The sequence below is a fragment of the Chiloscyllium punctatum genome, chromosome 14, assembly GCF_047496795.1.
Source record: "Chiloscyllium punctatum isolate Juve2018m chromosome 14, sChiPun1.3, whole genome shotgun sequence".
Taxonomy (NCBI): domain Eukaryota; kingdom Metazoa; phylum Chordata; class Chondrichthyes; order Orectolobiformes; family Hemiscylliidae; genus Chiloscyllium; species Chiloscyllium punctatum.
Window position 1 is genome coordinate 45,800,695 of NC_092752.1, and position 17,488 is coordinate 45,818,182.

Here is a 17,488-nt window from a genome sequence, read left to right on the forward strand (position 1 = left end):
TTTTTGTTTCATAAAAGCTATTGACATGAACACCATTTCTCTGAGGGCTCTGCAAACTTTTACAGAAGTTATCACAGTTAAATGGAAGAAAAAGAAACATGAAAGTTCAATCTTGATTTTCCTTTTCTGAGCAGGAAGGACAGAGGGTGAGGCATAGGGATTCAGAAAGTGTAAAAGAGAGGTGGGTTTGGAGAGTAGGCCAGTATTAGAGGAGTGGAGGATAACTGTAAGAACATATGCTAAATTGACTGAGATCTGAACAGATTCATTTAAGATGCATCCGGACAGATGCATGAGTAGGTTGGGAGCAGAGGGATACAGATGCTTAGGAACTGGGTGACAGGATTAGACAGTGGATTTGATTCGGCTCAGGATTGGAGGGCCAAAGGGTCTGTTCCTGGGCTGTAAATTTTCTTTGTTCTTTTCTTTGGTCTTATGTCATGACGGTTGTTGATAATGATGAAGAGGATACCAGTATTCACTTATGTGAGGCTAGGGCCCTTTTAGCTTGAGCAATGATGGGCCTAAATTTTGAACTGCTATTTTGAACTGGCACGGTGGCACAGTGGTTAGCATTGCTGCCTCACAGCACCAGAGACCTGGGTTCAATTCCTGCCTCAGGCAACTGACTGTGTGGAGTTTGCACATTCTCCCCGTGTCTGCGTGGGTTTCCTCCGGGTGCTCCGGTTTCCTCCCGCAGTCCAAAGATGTGCAGATCAGGTGAATTGGCCATGCTAAATTGTCTGTAGTGTTAGGTAAGGGGTAAATGTAGGGGAATGGGTGGGTTACGCTTCGACGGGTCGGTGTGGACTTGTTGGGCCGAAGGGCCTGTTTCCACACTGTAAAGTAATCTAATCTATCCCAAATAAATTGTAATAAGGTGGGATAGTTAGTGAGAAGCACAATTTAAAAGTTGAGTTGCCAACTACTAAAAGGGAAAAAGTGAGAACTGCAGATGCTGGAGAATCAGAGTGGAAAAGAGTGGCATAGGAAAAGCACCGCAGGTCAGGCAGCATCTGAGGAGCAGGATGTTCAGGCATCAAAGTCAATGCCTAAAACATCGACTCTACTGCTCCTTGCCTGACCTGCTATGCTTTTCCAGTACCAGCCTTTTCAAAACTAATAAAAGGCATGAGAATGGTGAGGTGCATAATGGAATTTCTGTAATGTAGAACGGGTCTTCTGATGGAATTATGAAGTGATTCTACAAGCAATGAAGGAGAAAATATGAGTCCCAAGAATTTATTGCAGTTTACATAAATGGAACCTTTAATTGAGGTAAAGTAACCTTTGGATGTTGTCAGATGACTTTGGGATTAGTAAAAGTAAGTATAAATGTGTGTAAAACTTATAAATGGCAATCTCACTGGGACTGTCAAAAGTCTTGTCAAACTCAACCTGTCAAAAGGAGCTATCAAAAGTGTCAAGGTAGGTAAGCAGGAGGTTGGAAGAACATGACAGACCAGGAAGAATCAGGAGGTGGTTAAGTCAATGTTTTGGGTGTAACCCTTCTTCAGCAGGATTACGATACTGGATGAAAGTTTGTTCGCTGAGCTGGAAGGTTCATTTTCAGATGTTTTGTCACCATACTAAATAACGTCGTCAGTGAGCCTCTGGTGCTATGTCCTGCATTCTATTTATGTGTTTAGGTTTCCTTGGGTTGGTGATGTCATTTCCTGTTCTTTTTCTTAGAGAGTTATAGATGGGGTCCAAATCAATGTGTTTGTTGATAGAACGAAGAACATTACAGCAAGGAACAGGCTCTTCGGCCCTCCAAACCTGCGCCAATTCATATCCTCTATCCAAATCTACCATCTATTTTCTAAGGATCTGTATCCCTTTGCTCCCATTTATGCATCTATCTAGATCCATCTTAAATGACACCATTGTTCCTGCCCCAAACCACCTCTGCTGGTAACGTATTCCAGGAACACACCACCCTCTGCATTAAGAACTTTCCACGTATGTCTCCCCTAAACTTTCCCCTCTCAGTTTGAACTCATGACCCCTAGTAATTGAGTCCTCCACTCTGGAAAAAAGTTTTTTGCTATCCACCCTGTCTATACTTTTCATGATTTTTGTAGGCCTCAATCAGATTCACTCTCAACCATGTTCTTTCCACGAAAATAATCCTAACCTACGCAACCTCTCCTCATAGCTAGCACTCTCCATACGAGGCAACGTCCTGGTAAACCTCCTCTGCATCCTCTCCAAAGTATCCACATTCTTTTGGTAATGTGTTGACCAGAACTGTACACGGTATTCCAAATGTGTCCAAACCAACGTCTTATACAATTGTAACATGTCTTGCCAACTCTTGTGCTCAGTACTTCATCTGATGATGGAAAGCATGCCTTCTTGACCACTTTACTGACTTGTGTTGCCATCTTCAGGAACAATGGATCAGAATACCCAAATCTCTCTGTACATCAATTTTCCCAGGACTCTTCCATTTACTGTATATTTTGCTCTGGAATTGCATCTTCCAAAATGCATCATTTCGCATTTATCCAGATTGAACTCCATTTGCCATTTCTCTGCCCAACTCTCTTATCTATGTATATTCTGCTGTATTCTCTGACAGTCCGCTTCATTATCTGCTACTCCACCAATCTTAGTGTCATCTGCAAACTTGCTAATGAGGCAATCTATACCTTCCTCCAAAACATTTATGTATATGAGTTCCAGTTGGAATGCCATGCTTCTAGGAATTCTCATGTGTGTCTCTGTTTGGCTTGTCCTAGGATAGATGTTTTGTCCCAGTGAAAGTGGTGTTTTTCTCATCTGCATGTAAGGATATTAATGATAGTAGGTCATTTCTTTTTGTAGTTAGTTGATGTGTCTGGTGGCTAGTCTTCTGCCTGTTTATCCAACGTAGTGTTTGTTATTACTCTTGCAAGGTATTTTGCAAATGACGTTCATTTTGCTTGTTACCTGTGTAGGGTCTTTTAAGTTCATTAGCTGCTGTTTTAGAGTGTTGGTGGGTTTCTGGACTCCATGATGCCAAGAGGTCTGAGTAGTCTGGTAATCATTTCCCGAGATGTCTTTGATGGAGGGGAGAGTGGCTAGAGTAACTGGGCGCACTCACTGATATTATTACCTCGAATGGTGATGAAACATCTGAAAACGAACCTTCCAGCTCAGCGAGCAAACTTACATCCAGAGCCTTAACCTGAGCTACAAATCTTCTCAAAACTCACTAGGGTTAATATATCTCAGTCAAAGGTTCCATTTATGTAAACTGCAATTTGGCACTCATGTTTTCTCCTTCATTGCTTGCAGAATCACCCCATGATTCTATCAAAAGTGTCAAGGCACATAAAAATAGTGCCCTGAAATGACCACTGTCACTGTTGAGTCAGCGTTTCAATTTAGGGTAATTTGCCATCTGAATTTTCAGCTTCCCATTGCCTCAGTTTCGAAAAGCATGGCGCTCGAAAAGCACAGCAGGTCACCCAGCATCTGAGGATGTTTTGGACTTTCACTTCATTCCTAATGAAGGGCAAATGCCTTGAAACATCGATTCTCCTGCTCCTTTGATGATGCCTGACCTGCTGTGCTTTTCCAGCACTTTTAGATTCTGATCTCCAGCATCTGCAGTCTTCACTTTCTCCCAATTCCCTCAGTTTGCATGAGATCCTGACATGCAAGTGCAGAAACAACCATCTAAGGCTTTGGAGTATCTGAGTCACTTTAAAAATATAATTATTTGCTATTTCAGTCTTTTCTTTCTATTTCTGGTTTAATGCAGGATTGATTTCATGTCTGTCCATTGTCACAGTGGAGTACATTTCTTTATGTTTCAGATTCTTTGATATAGAACTATAAATCACAATGTTAGTCTTGAATGAAATGTTTGTTATTAAAAGGTTTAATTTTGTTTAAAGAACGTAAATGTGGGAAATAATTTTTTTACGAATGACTGACTTTTTCTCTACCTTGATTTCATTTCTGCATGGATCCTGAGGTGCTGAATACTAGGTGAGTTGGCATGATGGGTAAAAGGGCAAAGTGTGATATTTGGAAGCATTGAGTTGGTGTTACGTTGGCATGGAGCTTCAGAGAGCCACTGGGGAGTAAGCAGAAAAGCATTGATTGCCGTGAAGAATATATTTGCTCATTAATGCTCACTTTGAATTCTGCATGTTACACACAGCCCCTGACCTCATTGTAACCTTTGTCATAATATGAACAAAAGAGCTAACCTGAAGGCATGAGATGATAGTGATCACCTTGACATCAAGACAATATTTGACTAAGTGTGGTATCATAGAGCCCTAACAAAATGAAGTAAATAGGAAGTAGGGGCAAATTCTTTACTGGTTGAAGTCATACCAAGCTCAAAGGAAGATGGTTGGGGTTGTTGCAGGCTGAATCCTCTCAGTCTCTGCCAAGGACATGCAAATCCAGGGCCTCCTCCACTGCCAAACCCTAACTACCCGATGTCTGAAGGAAGAATGCCTCATCTTTCACTTTGGGGCCCTGCAACCATATTGGATCAATGTGGATTTCACCAGTTTCTTAATTTCCCCTCCCCCTACCTTATTCCAGATCCACCTTTGGCACCGCCCTCTAGAACTGTCCTACCTGTCCGCTCCACCCTCCTCTCTGACCTTCACTACCACCTTCACCAACTGTCACATTCCCAGCGACCTTTCCCACAGCCCCACCCCCCCTCCCACTTGTCTCTTAGCGTCCTTGGGCCACAAACCGCATTCCCAATGAAAGGCTTATGCTCGAAACTTTGATTCTCCTGCTCCTCGGATGCTGCCTGATTAACTGTCCTTTTTCAGTACCACACTCTTTGACTCTGATCTCAGCATCTGCAGTCCTCACTTTCTCACAGTAGCAGCAGTGAAGACTATCTACAAGATGCTCTAGAGCATCTTACCCAAGCTACTTAAAAGCACCTTCCTAACAAAACTCCTCTACTACTTAGGATATTAGCACCATTTGCATGGGAACATGATCACATGCATGTTCTCCTTCAACCCACACCCCATCCTGATCGGATCCATATTGTCCAAAATCCTGAATCTCACTTCATAAAAGACTCCCAAGGACTCTTGTGGACAATTCACCATCATCTTTTCAAGGCCAGTTATAGAAAGGCGATAAATGTTTGCATAGTGATACAACAAACTAATGGATAGATAACAAAGAAGTGGCCAAGGGGACTTGAGAAAGCATCATAACATTGGATTCAGCCTACAAAAGGTGATGCAAAGCTTTTAAAGTGCTATAAAGGGACATTGTTTGGCATAGGGTATTAATGGCAAATTTTGACAGAGCACGAGGCATTTGAGGTGACAGTGATGGGGCTCTTCTCTCTTGCTCTTTCCACTGGAAAGTTAGATTAGAGAAAGGTTTCAGCAACATTTCCAAGACTGTTGAGGGAGGACCTCTCCGTTTAGATTGGAAGCCTTACATTGGTGTCAAATGAAGGCCATACATAGTCAGTTGGCAGTGATTGGCAAATGGCAGACTGAGGGTGGGATAAATGTCCGGTTAAGGTTGACTCAAAGCTGGAGAGACAATCGGTGTCTCCAGCTCAGAAGGGGATGAAACCTGCACTCCAGGCATTTGAGATACATTTTTCTCCACTATTTAAACTTTCAAAGTAAAGGAGAATGGCCTCAGTAGCCAGGCTATCATTATGGATGCTAGGGCAACTGCAGCTACTGCTAAAGCTAGGAAACAAGGAGCAAGCTGCCTAAGCAAGCATGCTGAAAAATGGGACTAATAGATTTAGAGTAGATTTTGTTGATGCAGCAGATATGATAGGCTGAAAGGCCTCTTCAGTATTCTATGGTTCCAAGTTGCCAGCACTACCACCGCCAACAATCCCAAGACTGTTACCTGAAGGCTGTCTCCAGGTTAGTTTGTGATACAGCAAAGTGTGCTGCATGCCCACAGAAACATCGGCCCGAATAGGCCATTATGTTTCCTCAAGTTGCTGTCCACCACTTGAGGGCAGACAACGCCAGCAGCAACACCAATCTAATTGAAAATATTCTCATAAGAAGATTGGTTCTCATGCACTGGAGAGTGGTGCTAGTTTTTGTGTCGATCTGCCTCTATACTGACCCTCATCGAGCGCTAAAAATCCAAGCCATAATTTATTTATTTCTGTGAAGATACGGTGCTGTATCTAATCCAGTGTTTTCAAACCTCTGATTGTCTTAGACTGTGCCTATGAATTTAAGTCAGTACTGATTTGTGAATAATGTTGAACTTTGGTCCAATTTGTTTTGTGACTGGAAAGCTATCTAGCTTTGAATTGCATGCCTGTAGTCTATCGATGTAGTACAATGCAGTAAGCAATTTAAATTATTTTAAGCATACCTTTTGAACAATTCATAGCAAAGATTTTTGAAGCAAAAATTAAGATCCTAGTGACACAATGTGGTGGCTATCTCAGTGTGGGCCATAACCTATGACTGTTGATTTATATTTTAAGTCTTTGTAGCTATGCATAATTTAATAACATATTTTTGTGAAGTAATATGCACATTTATGTATTTACAGACTATAGTTTGCGTCGGACCAGCTCCGTTAATAGTCTTTCTCAAGTTGGTGCACCTCTTCCAACTTCTGCTTCCAACTTGCTACAATATGCATCTAGACCGTACTCCTATCCTAGCTACCCATTGTCAACAACACTACCTCTTGGTAACAGCAGTCATATTGGACAACGATTATATGTTTCTAGTCATGGATCTTTCTTCTAAAAATAGTATTATGAATGGAATACACAAATATTGTCAGGTTTCTTGAAATGCATGTTAGTTTTCTAAAAATATTTTTCATTCTCTGTTATGTTATGCAATTTATTGAGGCTCAATTATATTATTCTTTTTCATGTATAAAATCTTAATCAAATTGTTTTATGTTCTTGTTAAAGATTTCATAATACTGTTAATGAATTTGACAAGTTTTTCATCACTGTGATGGTCTATTTGTCTGTTGGCCTTCAGTTATTTTGCTCTTTAATACTTATAGCATTATTAATACACTAAATTAAGACCTCTTAATAGGATTGTGGCTGCACTAATGTACAGGAACAATACTGTATTTTCTTGTTGCAGTGTTCACTTTTACACTGGGGTCAATTTTTACATAGCCCATCCATCTCAGGAAATTGATGAGATTTGAATGCAACATTGCTTACACACAATGAACAATTTGTGGTCAATGGAGAGTAGTGTTAGTTGGATATAAAGATGGCGTCATGTCCAATACCATGTTTTCACTGCGTGCGTTAAGGTAAAATTACTCCCACTGTTTCAAATTGTTAAAGTTGACATTTTTCTTGTTTATGCCATGTCTGCTTGTTCTCGTTGTTATGACAAAATTATTTATATTGTATTGGTTGAAATGTTGCAATCATGTGTTCAATTAAATATCACTAAAATTGTTTTCTTGTATTGTTTATTTTAATGGAAAGCACACTTTATGTCATGCTTAACTGAATGCAGAACTGAGTAACAAATGGTAGGGTCCTGAAATTCACATTCAAATTAGATTATTGTTGTAAAGGAACACACTTCATTGAAGCTTTTCACCTTGCATTTATCCAAACAATCTGCAACAAACAGCAATGTAAAGAAAAAGCATTTTATCTTGTCTGAGAATAGGTATTGTTGGAATGCAGTGCCTTGTCATTCACTATAAAATGTATGTTTTTTCTTTACATTAGTATTTCTTACAAATTGCCCTGATGAATGAAAGGTGAAAATCTTTTTTTTAAATGTGACATTTTACAGGAGTTCTGTACTATAAGCAAAAAAAATGTAAAAGGTTGGATTTTATGTAATTTTTGTTTTTCGTAATTAATGTAAGAACCAGCCAGAGACAAAAGTAGTCTTTAAAATGCAGTTTATTAATATCTTTGAATAAACAACTGAATTTAATAATCATGGATATGCATACTGTGCAATGACTAAGAAGCAAGCACAACTGCTAAGTAATTGCCAAGAATTCACAGTTAGCACTGCTGCCTCACAGCGCCAGAGACCCGGGTTCAATTCCCGCCTCAGGCGACTGACTGTGTGGAGTTTGCACGTTCTCCCCCTGTCTGCGTGGGTTTCCTCCGGGTGCTCCGGTTTCCTCCCACAGTCCAAAGATGTGCAGGTCAGGTGAATTGGCCATGCTAAATTGCCCATAGTGTTAGGTAAGGGGTAGATGTAGGGGTATAGGTGGGTTGCGCTTCGGCGGGGCGGTGTGGACTTGTTGGGCTGAAGGGCCTGTTTCCACACTGTAAGTAATCTAATCTAATCTAATCTAATTCCCTCATAATCTTAATGCAGTTTAATATAGGAAAAATGGAATGAAATAGCATAAAGTATAAAAGTATAAGTCATTTGCATCCATTTTTAAAAATTTGATGCATAGGCTGTTGGACTTGCCAGCAAAGTCAATGTTTATTCCCTGTCGTTACTTCCCCTTAAGAATGTAATCACCCATTTTATGAACTACTTTGGTTGATGTGATGCAGTGACACCCATAGTGCTATAAAGGATGATACTCTCGGATTTTGACTCAGTGACAGTAAAGCAATGGCAACACATTTCTGAGTCAGGATGGTATGTGACTTAGGGAACTTGCAAGACTTTCTTATCTAGATGGCAGAGCTTATAGGGTTTGAAGACATTTGTCAAAAGAGTGATGGAGAGTTACTGTCATACATTTGATCAACATTAAATGGTTGATTGGTAATGGAGGGGGTCCGTGAAATGGTGAGTGATATTTCTCAAGTGTTATTACAGCTGCACTTATTTTTAGCGAGAAACATAAGTGCAGATAATAACAATTTTGACAAGTATTTAAAAAGATAAAGTTACTACAGTGAATCTTGGTTCTTAGGATGTGAGTTTGCAAAGGAAATCGTAGGAAACAAGGAAATGCTGGAAGTGTCTGTAAGAGACACAAAAACATCCCAAGAATACTGAAAATCAAGATGTGTCATCATCCCTAATCTGTAATATTACTAGACTAATAATCTATAATCTCATGTAATGTTCTGGGGATCAGATTTGAATCCTGCTCTAGCAGATGGTAGGATTTGAATTCAATTTTTTAAAAGAACACAATTATAGGAAAACCCATCTGGTTCAGTTTAGTTTCTTTAAGGAAGAAAATCTGCTCTGCTTACCTGTTATTATAGACTAAAAAAATTGAATTCATAATTAAATGAAGTAGAGCTGTAGGCCAGGTAGTATGATGAATGATGTAACTGATGATTCACAGTGACCTCGTGTGCCAAAAGTGAGTACTGCAGATGCTGGAGATTAGAGTCGAGAGCATGGCGCTGGAAAAGCACAGCAGGTCAAGCAGCATCTGAGGAGCAGGAAAATCGACATTTCAGGCAAAAGCCCTTCATCAAGAATGAGGCTGGGAGCCTCGGGGGTGGAGAGATTAATGGGAGGGGGTTGGGGCTGGGGAGAAGGTAGCTGAGAGTGCAATAGGTGGATGACCTCATGTGCACCAAGTGTTGGTTGATGAGAAGAGTTCTGTGAGTTGATAAGCGGGAGTATGAGCTTTGACATTGTAGAGTTTACTGGATGTTGTGATTCAGGAGGCAGTCACACATCCAACAGCTAAGAATTTCAAATTGGGACAATCATCAGGACCAGGATGGTATGACTACAAGGGAGGCAGACAGGGGGATCCTGAATTTAGCATTGGAGAAGCCTCAACTCTTGACTTTGTCTAACAAGTGTGAAGGTACTCCTGATCTGGGTAAGGAAAAGGATGTAGGGAGAATGTACAAACTAATCACTGCATCATGTTAAGACCTTAAGAAATAGGAGTGGAAGTAAGGCCATTCGGCCCATCAAGTCCACTCCACCATTCAATCATGGCTGATGGGTATTTCAATGCCACTTCCCCGCATTCTTTCCGAATCCCTTAGCTCCTTGCGAGATTAAGAATTTATCAATCTCTGCCTTGAAGACATTTAATGTCCTGGCCTCCATTGCGCTCCCTGGCAATGAATTCCACAGGTTCACCACTTTCTGGCTGAAGAAAGTTTCCTCATTTCCGTTCTAAATTAACCCCCTCTAATCCTAAGGCTGTGCCCACGGCTCTTAGTATCCCTGCCTGACGGAAACAAATTCTCAGCGTCAACCCTTTCTGAGCCATGAATTATCTTGTAAGTTTCTATTAGATCTCCCCTCAATCTTCTAAACTCTAATGAATACAATCCCAAGATCCTCAGCCATTCATCATTTGTTAGGCCTACCATTCCAGGGATCATCCATGTGAATCTCCGCTGGACACGCTCCAGTGCCAGTATGTCCTTCCTGAAGTGTGGGACCCAGTTTTAGGCCCCATAGTATTCTGAAATGGGCCTAATCAGAGCTTTATAAAGTCTCAGTAGCACATCACTGCTTTTATATTCCAACCCTATTGAATAAATGACAACATTACATTTGATTTCTTAACCACAGATTCAATCTGCAAGTCAACCTTTAGAGAATCCTGTAATAGCACTCTGAGATCCCTTTGTACTTTGGCTTTATGGATTTTCTCATCATTTATAAAATACCTGTGTTCTTTTTTACCAAAGTGCAAGACCTCACATTTGCTCACATAGAATTTCATCAGCCATTTCTTGGACCACTCTCCTAAACTGTCTAAATCTTTTTGCAGACTCCTCACCTCTTCAGTACTACCTGCCTGTCCACCTAACTTCGTATCGCCGGCAAACCTCGCCAGAATGCCCCCAGTCCCTTCGTCCAGATCATTAATATGTGAAGTGAACAGCTGCAGCCCCAACACTGAACCCTGTGGGACACCACAGCTGCCATTTCGAAAAAGGACCTTTAATTCCAACTCTCTGCCTTCTGTCAGTCAGCCAATCCTCAATCTATGCCAGTAGCTCCACCATGGGCCCTTGAACACCACGGTCCCTCATCTTACACAGCAGCCTCCCGTGAGGCACCTTATCAAAGACCTTTTGGAAGTCTACGTAGATAACATGAAAGCAGAGCAGCTAGAAGTGGCAATGATATGAGATTCTATCATTAGGAATTCAGATAGTATTCTTTGTAAGAAGGTTAAGAATCCCACAAACCTGCCTGGTTCCAAGGTAAGGGGCGTGTTGAATTGGCTTGAAAGGATATTGGAGAGGGACGAGGAACATCTCATTTTTTATCTCTGCTAATTTGCATGTGGCTCAGGTAATCAGAGACTATAACCCTGAGGTCCTGTTGGGTGAATATCAGGAATTAGGAACAAAATAAAAACAGGACCTCAGGGTTATAATCTCTGATTACCTGAGCCACATGCAAATTAGCAGAGATAAGAAAATGAGAGAACTAAATGTATAGTTAAAGGGAAGGAGGAAATCCATTTCAGGGGCACTGGTATCAGTATTGGAAAGGAAGAACTGTGCTGCTGGGACTGACTCCATCTGAACTGATGGAGTCCCCACTGAAAACTTAACTTTAACTCACAAGGACTTTAAACTCATAAATGGCGGAGGGAAGGCTTATGTTATGGATATTCCAGGAAACTGGTCAAACCACTTTGTTTTAAATAAAGCAATTCATTTACAAGATTACCATAGGAAACACAAACAAAAGAACAATACAGAATAATTTAATCAATCTGAAAATTCAACAGATAATGCCAGTTTAATGATGCTGTTCCAAATACTTGCAACAATCCTAATAAACACCCCTCGGCACAAAAGGTAATATCAAACACAGAGTCTTACAGGAGAGAAGTTAGAGAGAGGGATGGTCAGCATGGAGCTACTTCTCTTGGCTCCAGCAGCCTCAAAATTGCTTGACTGCTTTCAGTGAGTAACCAGACTGCCAACAACCAAATCAAACCAAAGAGAAGCTGATAGGAGAACTGGCCACTCATACATTGTAAAAGTGCTTTTTTCTGCCTGAGGCAGTCTCGATAAGGTATAATAAATTGGCCTTAAAACCCTTTAACTTAGACTTTTCGAAGTCTGTGTCTTTATGACCTCTCTGAAAAAAAAACAAGAACAATATAACCTTGTTGAAGGAGCAGTATCATCACAGCTCCCCCGTAAAAAAAACATCAATATCCAAAAATGACTTTATTTTAAAACTTAATCTTAAAGTGTTAGTACTCTACAGCAAACATATACATTGACTATAAACATGCACAACTGCATTCTGTTTCAGTCTGTTTTTTTACTCCTGACATCGAATGCCTCAGTTACTTATCCCTACTGCCATTGTCACCACCACTTCTGCCCCCACCAGCGCCACTCACCTGCATTCTGCTGACAAGCCCCCCATAGACCCCTCGGTCACTATCCCCACCCCCCAGAACACCGAGGGGAACACTACCCCTGCTCATGACTCCACCCCCATTCCCCCCACCATCACACCCACTCCAGTTACAGGTTCCGCCCCCACTCCCAGCTCTACACCCACACCAGATCCGAGCTCCCAGCCCTGCCGAGTTTTCACCATCCCCCCAGACCTCCCCCTCACTGAGGGCGAACGATTAGTCTTCAGCAAAGGACTCACCTTCATCCCCCTCCGTCCACGCATCAATGAATTTAATACACACCGTGACGTTGAACAATTGTTCCATCGCCTCCACCTCCGAGCTTACTTTCACAATCAGGACTCCCGCCCACCTTCCGAGGACCCCTTCACCCACCTCCAACACACTGCATCCACCTGGACACCCCACACTGGCCTATTACCTGCCCTCGACCTCTTCATTTCCAACTGCCGCTGGGACATTAACTGCCTCAACCTGTCTACCCCCCTCCCCCACTCCAACCTCTCACCCTCACAACGCGCAGCCCTCCAATCCCTCTGCTCCAATTCCAACCTCACCATCAAGCCAGCGGATAAAGGGGGCGCAGTGGTAGTCTGGCGCACTGACCTCTACACTGCTGAAGCCAAACGTCAACTCGAGGACACCTCTTCCTACTGCCCCCTCGACCATGACCCCACCCCGCCCCCCCCCCCCCCCCCCCCCATCACCAAACCATCATCTTCCAGACAATACAGAACCTCATCACCTCAGGAGATCTCCCACCCACAGCTTCCAACCTCACAGTCCGGGAACCCCGCACTGCCCGGTTCTACCTCCTTCCCAAGATCCACAAGCCTGACCACCATGGCCGACCTATTATCTCAGCATGCTCCTGCCCCACTGAACTCATCTCTACCTACCTCGACACTGTCCTATCCCCCCTAGTCCAGGAACTCCCCACATACGTTCGAGACACCACCCATGCTCTCCACCTCCTCCAAGACCTCTGTTTCCCGGCCCCCAATGCCTCATCTTCACTATGGATATCCAATCCCTCTACACGTCCATCCGCCATGACCAGGGCCTCCAAGCCCTCCATTTTTTCCTCTCCAGATGTCCCCAACAGTACCCTTCCACCGACACTCTCATTCGTTTGGCTGAACTGGTCCTCACCCTTAACAATTTCTCCTTTGAATCCTCCCACTTCCTCCAGACCATGGGCACACTTATGGGCCCCAGCTATGCCTGTCTCTTTGTTAAATTTACCTGGACCATCTCTGACAAATCCCTCCCCTTCCTGGACCTCTCCATCTCCATTAATGACGACCGACTTGACACTGACATTTTTTACAAACCCACCAACTCCCACAGCTACCTGGATTACACCTCTTCCCACCCTATTTCTTGCAAAAATGCCGTCCCATATTCCCAATTCCTCCGCCTCCGCTGTATCTGCTCCCAGGAGGACCAGTTTCACCACAGAACACACTAGATGGCCTCCTTCTTTAGAGACCGCAATTTCCCTTCCCATGTGGTTAAAGATGCCCTCCAACACATCTCGTCTACATCCCGCACCTCCGCCCTCAGACTCCACCCCTCCAACCGTAACAAGGACAGAACGACCCTGATGCTCACCTTCCACCCTACCAACCTTCGCATAAACCAAATCATCCGCTGACATTTCAGCCACCTCCAAACAGATCCCACCACCAGGGATATATTTCCCTCCCCACCCCTTTCCGCCTTCCGCAAAGACCGTTCCCTCCGTGACTACCTTGTCAGGTCCATACCCCCCTAAAACCCACCCTCCCATCCTGGCACTTTCCCCTGCCACCGCAGGAACTGTAAAACCTGCGCCCGCACCTGCACATCCACTAATATTGTATCCGTTGCTCCTGATGCAGTCTCCTCTACATTGGGGAGACTGGGCGCCTCCTAGCAGAGCGCTTTAGGGAACATCTCTGGGACACCCACACCAATCAATCACACCGCCCCATGGCCCAACATTTCAACTCCCCCTCCCACTCTGCCGAGGACATGGAGGTCCTGGGCCTCCTTCACCACCGCTCCCTCACCACCAGACGCCTGGAGGAAGAACGCCTCATCTTCCGCCTCGGAACACTTCAACCCCAGGGCATCAATGTGGACTTCAACAGTTTCCTCATTTCCCCTTCCCCCACCTCACCCTAGTTCCAAACTTCCAGCTCAGCACTGTCCCCATGACTTGTCCGGACTTGTCCTACCTGCCTATCTCCTTTTCCACCTATCCACTCCACCCTCTCCTCCCTGACCTTCATCCCCTTCCCCACTCACCCATTGTACTCTGTGCTACTTTCTCCCCACCCCCACCCTCCTCTATCTTATCTCTCCACGCTCCAGGCTCACTGCCTTTATTCCTGATGAAGGGCTTTTGTCCAAAACGTTGATTTCGAAGCTCTTTGGATGCTGCCTGAACTGCTGTGCTCTTCCAGCACCACTAATCCAGAATCCATGCTGTACATCCCTATGACTCTATGACTCTACTCCACCTTCATAACCCTCCAACCAGTATAACCCTGTGTAAAATTTCCTAAATGTTGTTTAATCGTTTTAGACTCGTGGGTGATAGTTCTCTCCCCAGTGGAAATAATGGACTGCGGCGCACTTTTCTCCCCGGCCAAATATGCCAGGTATCTACCTGGCTTATCCCCATATTCAAACAATATTGCTTTGCAAAGGAAACCTGTCTCTTCACTGCCTGGGTGAGTACTGAATTCAGAGCAGCCCAGAGAACTGTAATCCACTATAGCTTAGTCACAGACAGTCTGTCATAATATTCCGACTCAGCTCCCTTCAGCCGGGCAAACATTGCTGTTCTCCACTCTTCCTCATGCTGGTTGCTGAATCTGAAATAATTAAACCCCTTGTGTAAGCCTTGTTGGTCTCCCAAAGCATCGATGGGTTACCAGCCATGCCCGAGTTAATATCCCAGAAGGTACTAATCTCCCTTATGAAGTCCTCTTTCAATTTGCTATCCTTCAAAAGAAATGGATCCACGTGCCAATGTCTATTCCACTGCCTTAGCACCTGTGGCATGGTCCGAAATGGCTATGTTCCCAATCCTGCAAGATAACACCAAATCCAGACAGACCGATGGAACAAAGAACATATCAATTCTTATGTGGCAATTGTGTGGGTTGAAATAAAGGGTTAAAATCCCTACAATTAGGGTGGAGACATCTCCACACATTCATCAACCCCAACTCCCCACATAAGTCCACCAACTGTCTGGAAACCAGGGAGATATCCAAAAGACCCATTAGCATTCTGTCCACCTCTTTAACTGTCCATGAGACAGTTAAAGTCTCCTCCTCTAATCATACGGCGGATCCCAAGAGCCATCAATCTGGAAAATGAGTTAATTACGAATTTGTGCTCCCTTCCCTTTAGTCAACTTCATCTTCTATGTTATAATTAGTATTGAAAGAGTTCTAAGGGTTTTATTTCACACTATCCTCTCGATTTTTCTCATGGATGGCTAATGATATAGGGGTAAAAGTGCCACTTAGCTTTAGATGTTGTGGCTATTTTGGAGACATGGATAGAGCAGGGACAGGAATGATTGTTGCAAGTTCCGGGAGTTTGATGTTTCAGTAAGAATAGAGAAGATGGTAAAGGAGAGGGAGGTGTGGCATTGTTAGTCAAGGACAGTATTACGATGGCACAAAGGATGTTTGAGGACTCATCTACTGAGGTAGTATGGGCTAAGGTTATAAACAAGAAAGGAGAGGTCACCTTGTTGGGAGTTTTCTATCAGCCTCCAAATAATTCCAGAGATGTCGAGGAAAGGATAGCAAAGATAATTCTGGATAGGAGTGAGGGTAACAGTTGCTATGGGGCACTTTAATTTTCCAAATATTGACTGGAAATACTACAGTTCGAGTACATTAGATGGGTTGGTTTTTGTCCAATGTGTGCAGGATGGTTTTCTGACACAGTATATAGACAAGCCAACAAGAGGCGAGGCCACATTAGATTTGGTACTGGGTAATGAACTAGGCCAGGTGTTAGATTTGGAGGTAGGTGAACACTTTGGTGATAGTGACCACAATTTGGTTATGTTTATTTTAATGATATAGGTATATACTGCAGGGCAAGAGTTATTGCTGGGGAAAGGCAATTATGATGTGATTAGGCAAGATTTCGGATGCATAAGATAGGGATGGAAACTGCAGGGGATGGGCACAATTTAAATGTGGAATTTATTCAAGGAACAGCTACTGTATATCCTTGATAAGTGTGTACCTGTCAGACAGGAAGGAAGTGGTCGAGCAAGGGAGCCATGGTTTCCTAAGCAAGTTGAATCTCTTGTCAAGAGGAAAAAGAAGGCTTATGTTGGGATGAGATGTGAAGGCTCAGTTATAACTCTTGAGAGTTAAATGTTAGCCAGGAAAGACCTAAAGAGAGAGCTAAGAAGAGGCAGGAGGGGACATGAGAAGTTGTTGGCAGATAGGATCAAGGAAAACCCTAAGGCTTTCCAAAGGTATATCAGGAATAAAAGAATGACTAGAGAAAGATTAGGACCAATCAAGGATAGCAGTGGGAAGTTGTGCATGGAGTCAGAGGAGACAGGGAAAGCACTAAATGAATATTTTTTGTCAATATTCACACTAGAGAATTTTGTTGAGGAGAATACTAAGATACAGGCTACTAGACTAGACGAGACGGAGGTTCACAAGGAGGAGGTGTTAGCAATTCTGTGAAGTGTGAAAACAGGTAAGTCCCCTGGGCCAGATGGGATTTATCATAGGATTCTCTGGGAAGCCAAGGAGGAGATTGCAGAGTCTTTAGTTTTAATCTTTACGTCATCATTGTCTACAGAAATAATGCCAGAAGACTGGAGGATAGCAAATGTTGTTCCCTTGTTCAAGAAGGGGAGTAGAGACAACCCTGCTAATTATGGACCAGTGAGCCTTACTTTGGTTGTGGGTAAAGTGTTGGCAAAGATTATAAGAGATAGGATTTATAATCATCTGGAAAGGAATAAGTTGATTAGGGATACCCTTTTGTGAATGGTAGATCATGCCTCACAAACCTTATTGGGTTCTTTGAGAAGATGACCAAACAGGTGAATGAGGGTAAAATGAGGGTAAGGCATTTGATAAGGTGCCCCACTGTAGGCTATTTCACAAAATACGGAAGTATGGGATTGAGGATGATTTAGCGATTTGGATCAGAAATTGGCTCGCTGAAA

General features: G+C 43.1%; 1 protein-coding gene across 1 annotated transcript in view; it reads left to right on the forward strand.

Annotated features, from left to right (window-relative positions):
* The window catches only part of rbm46 (RNA binding motif protein 46), a 106,440-nt gene extending 99,709 nt beyond the window's left edge, over positions 1–6,731 (forward strand). The window contains exon 4 of the mRNA XM_072583686.1: positions 6,529–6,731. Within this exon, the coding sequence (XP_072439787.1) occupies positions 6,529–6,731 (203 nt within the window). The remainder of the gene's footprint in view (positions 1–6,528) is intronic.
* The last annotated feature ends 10,757 nt before the right edge of the window (positions 6,732–17,488 follow it).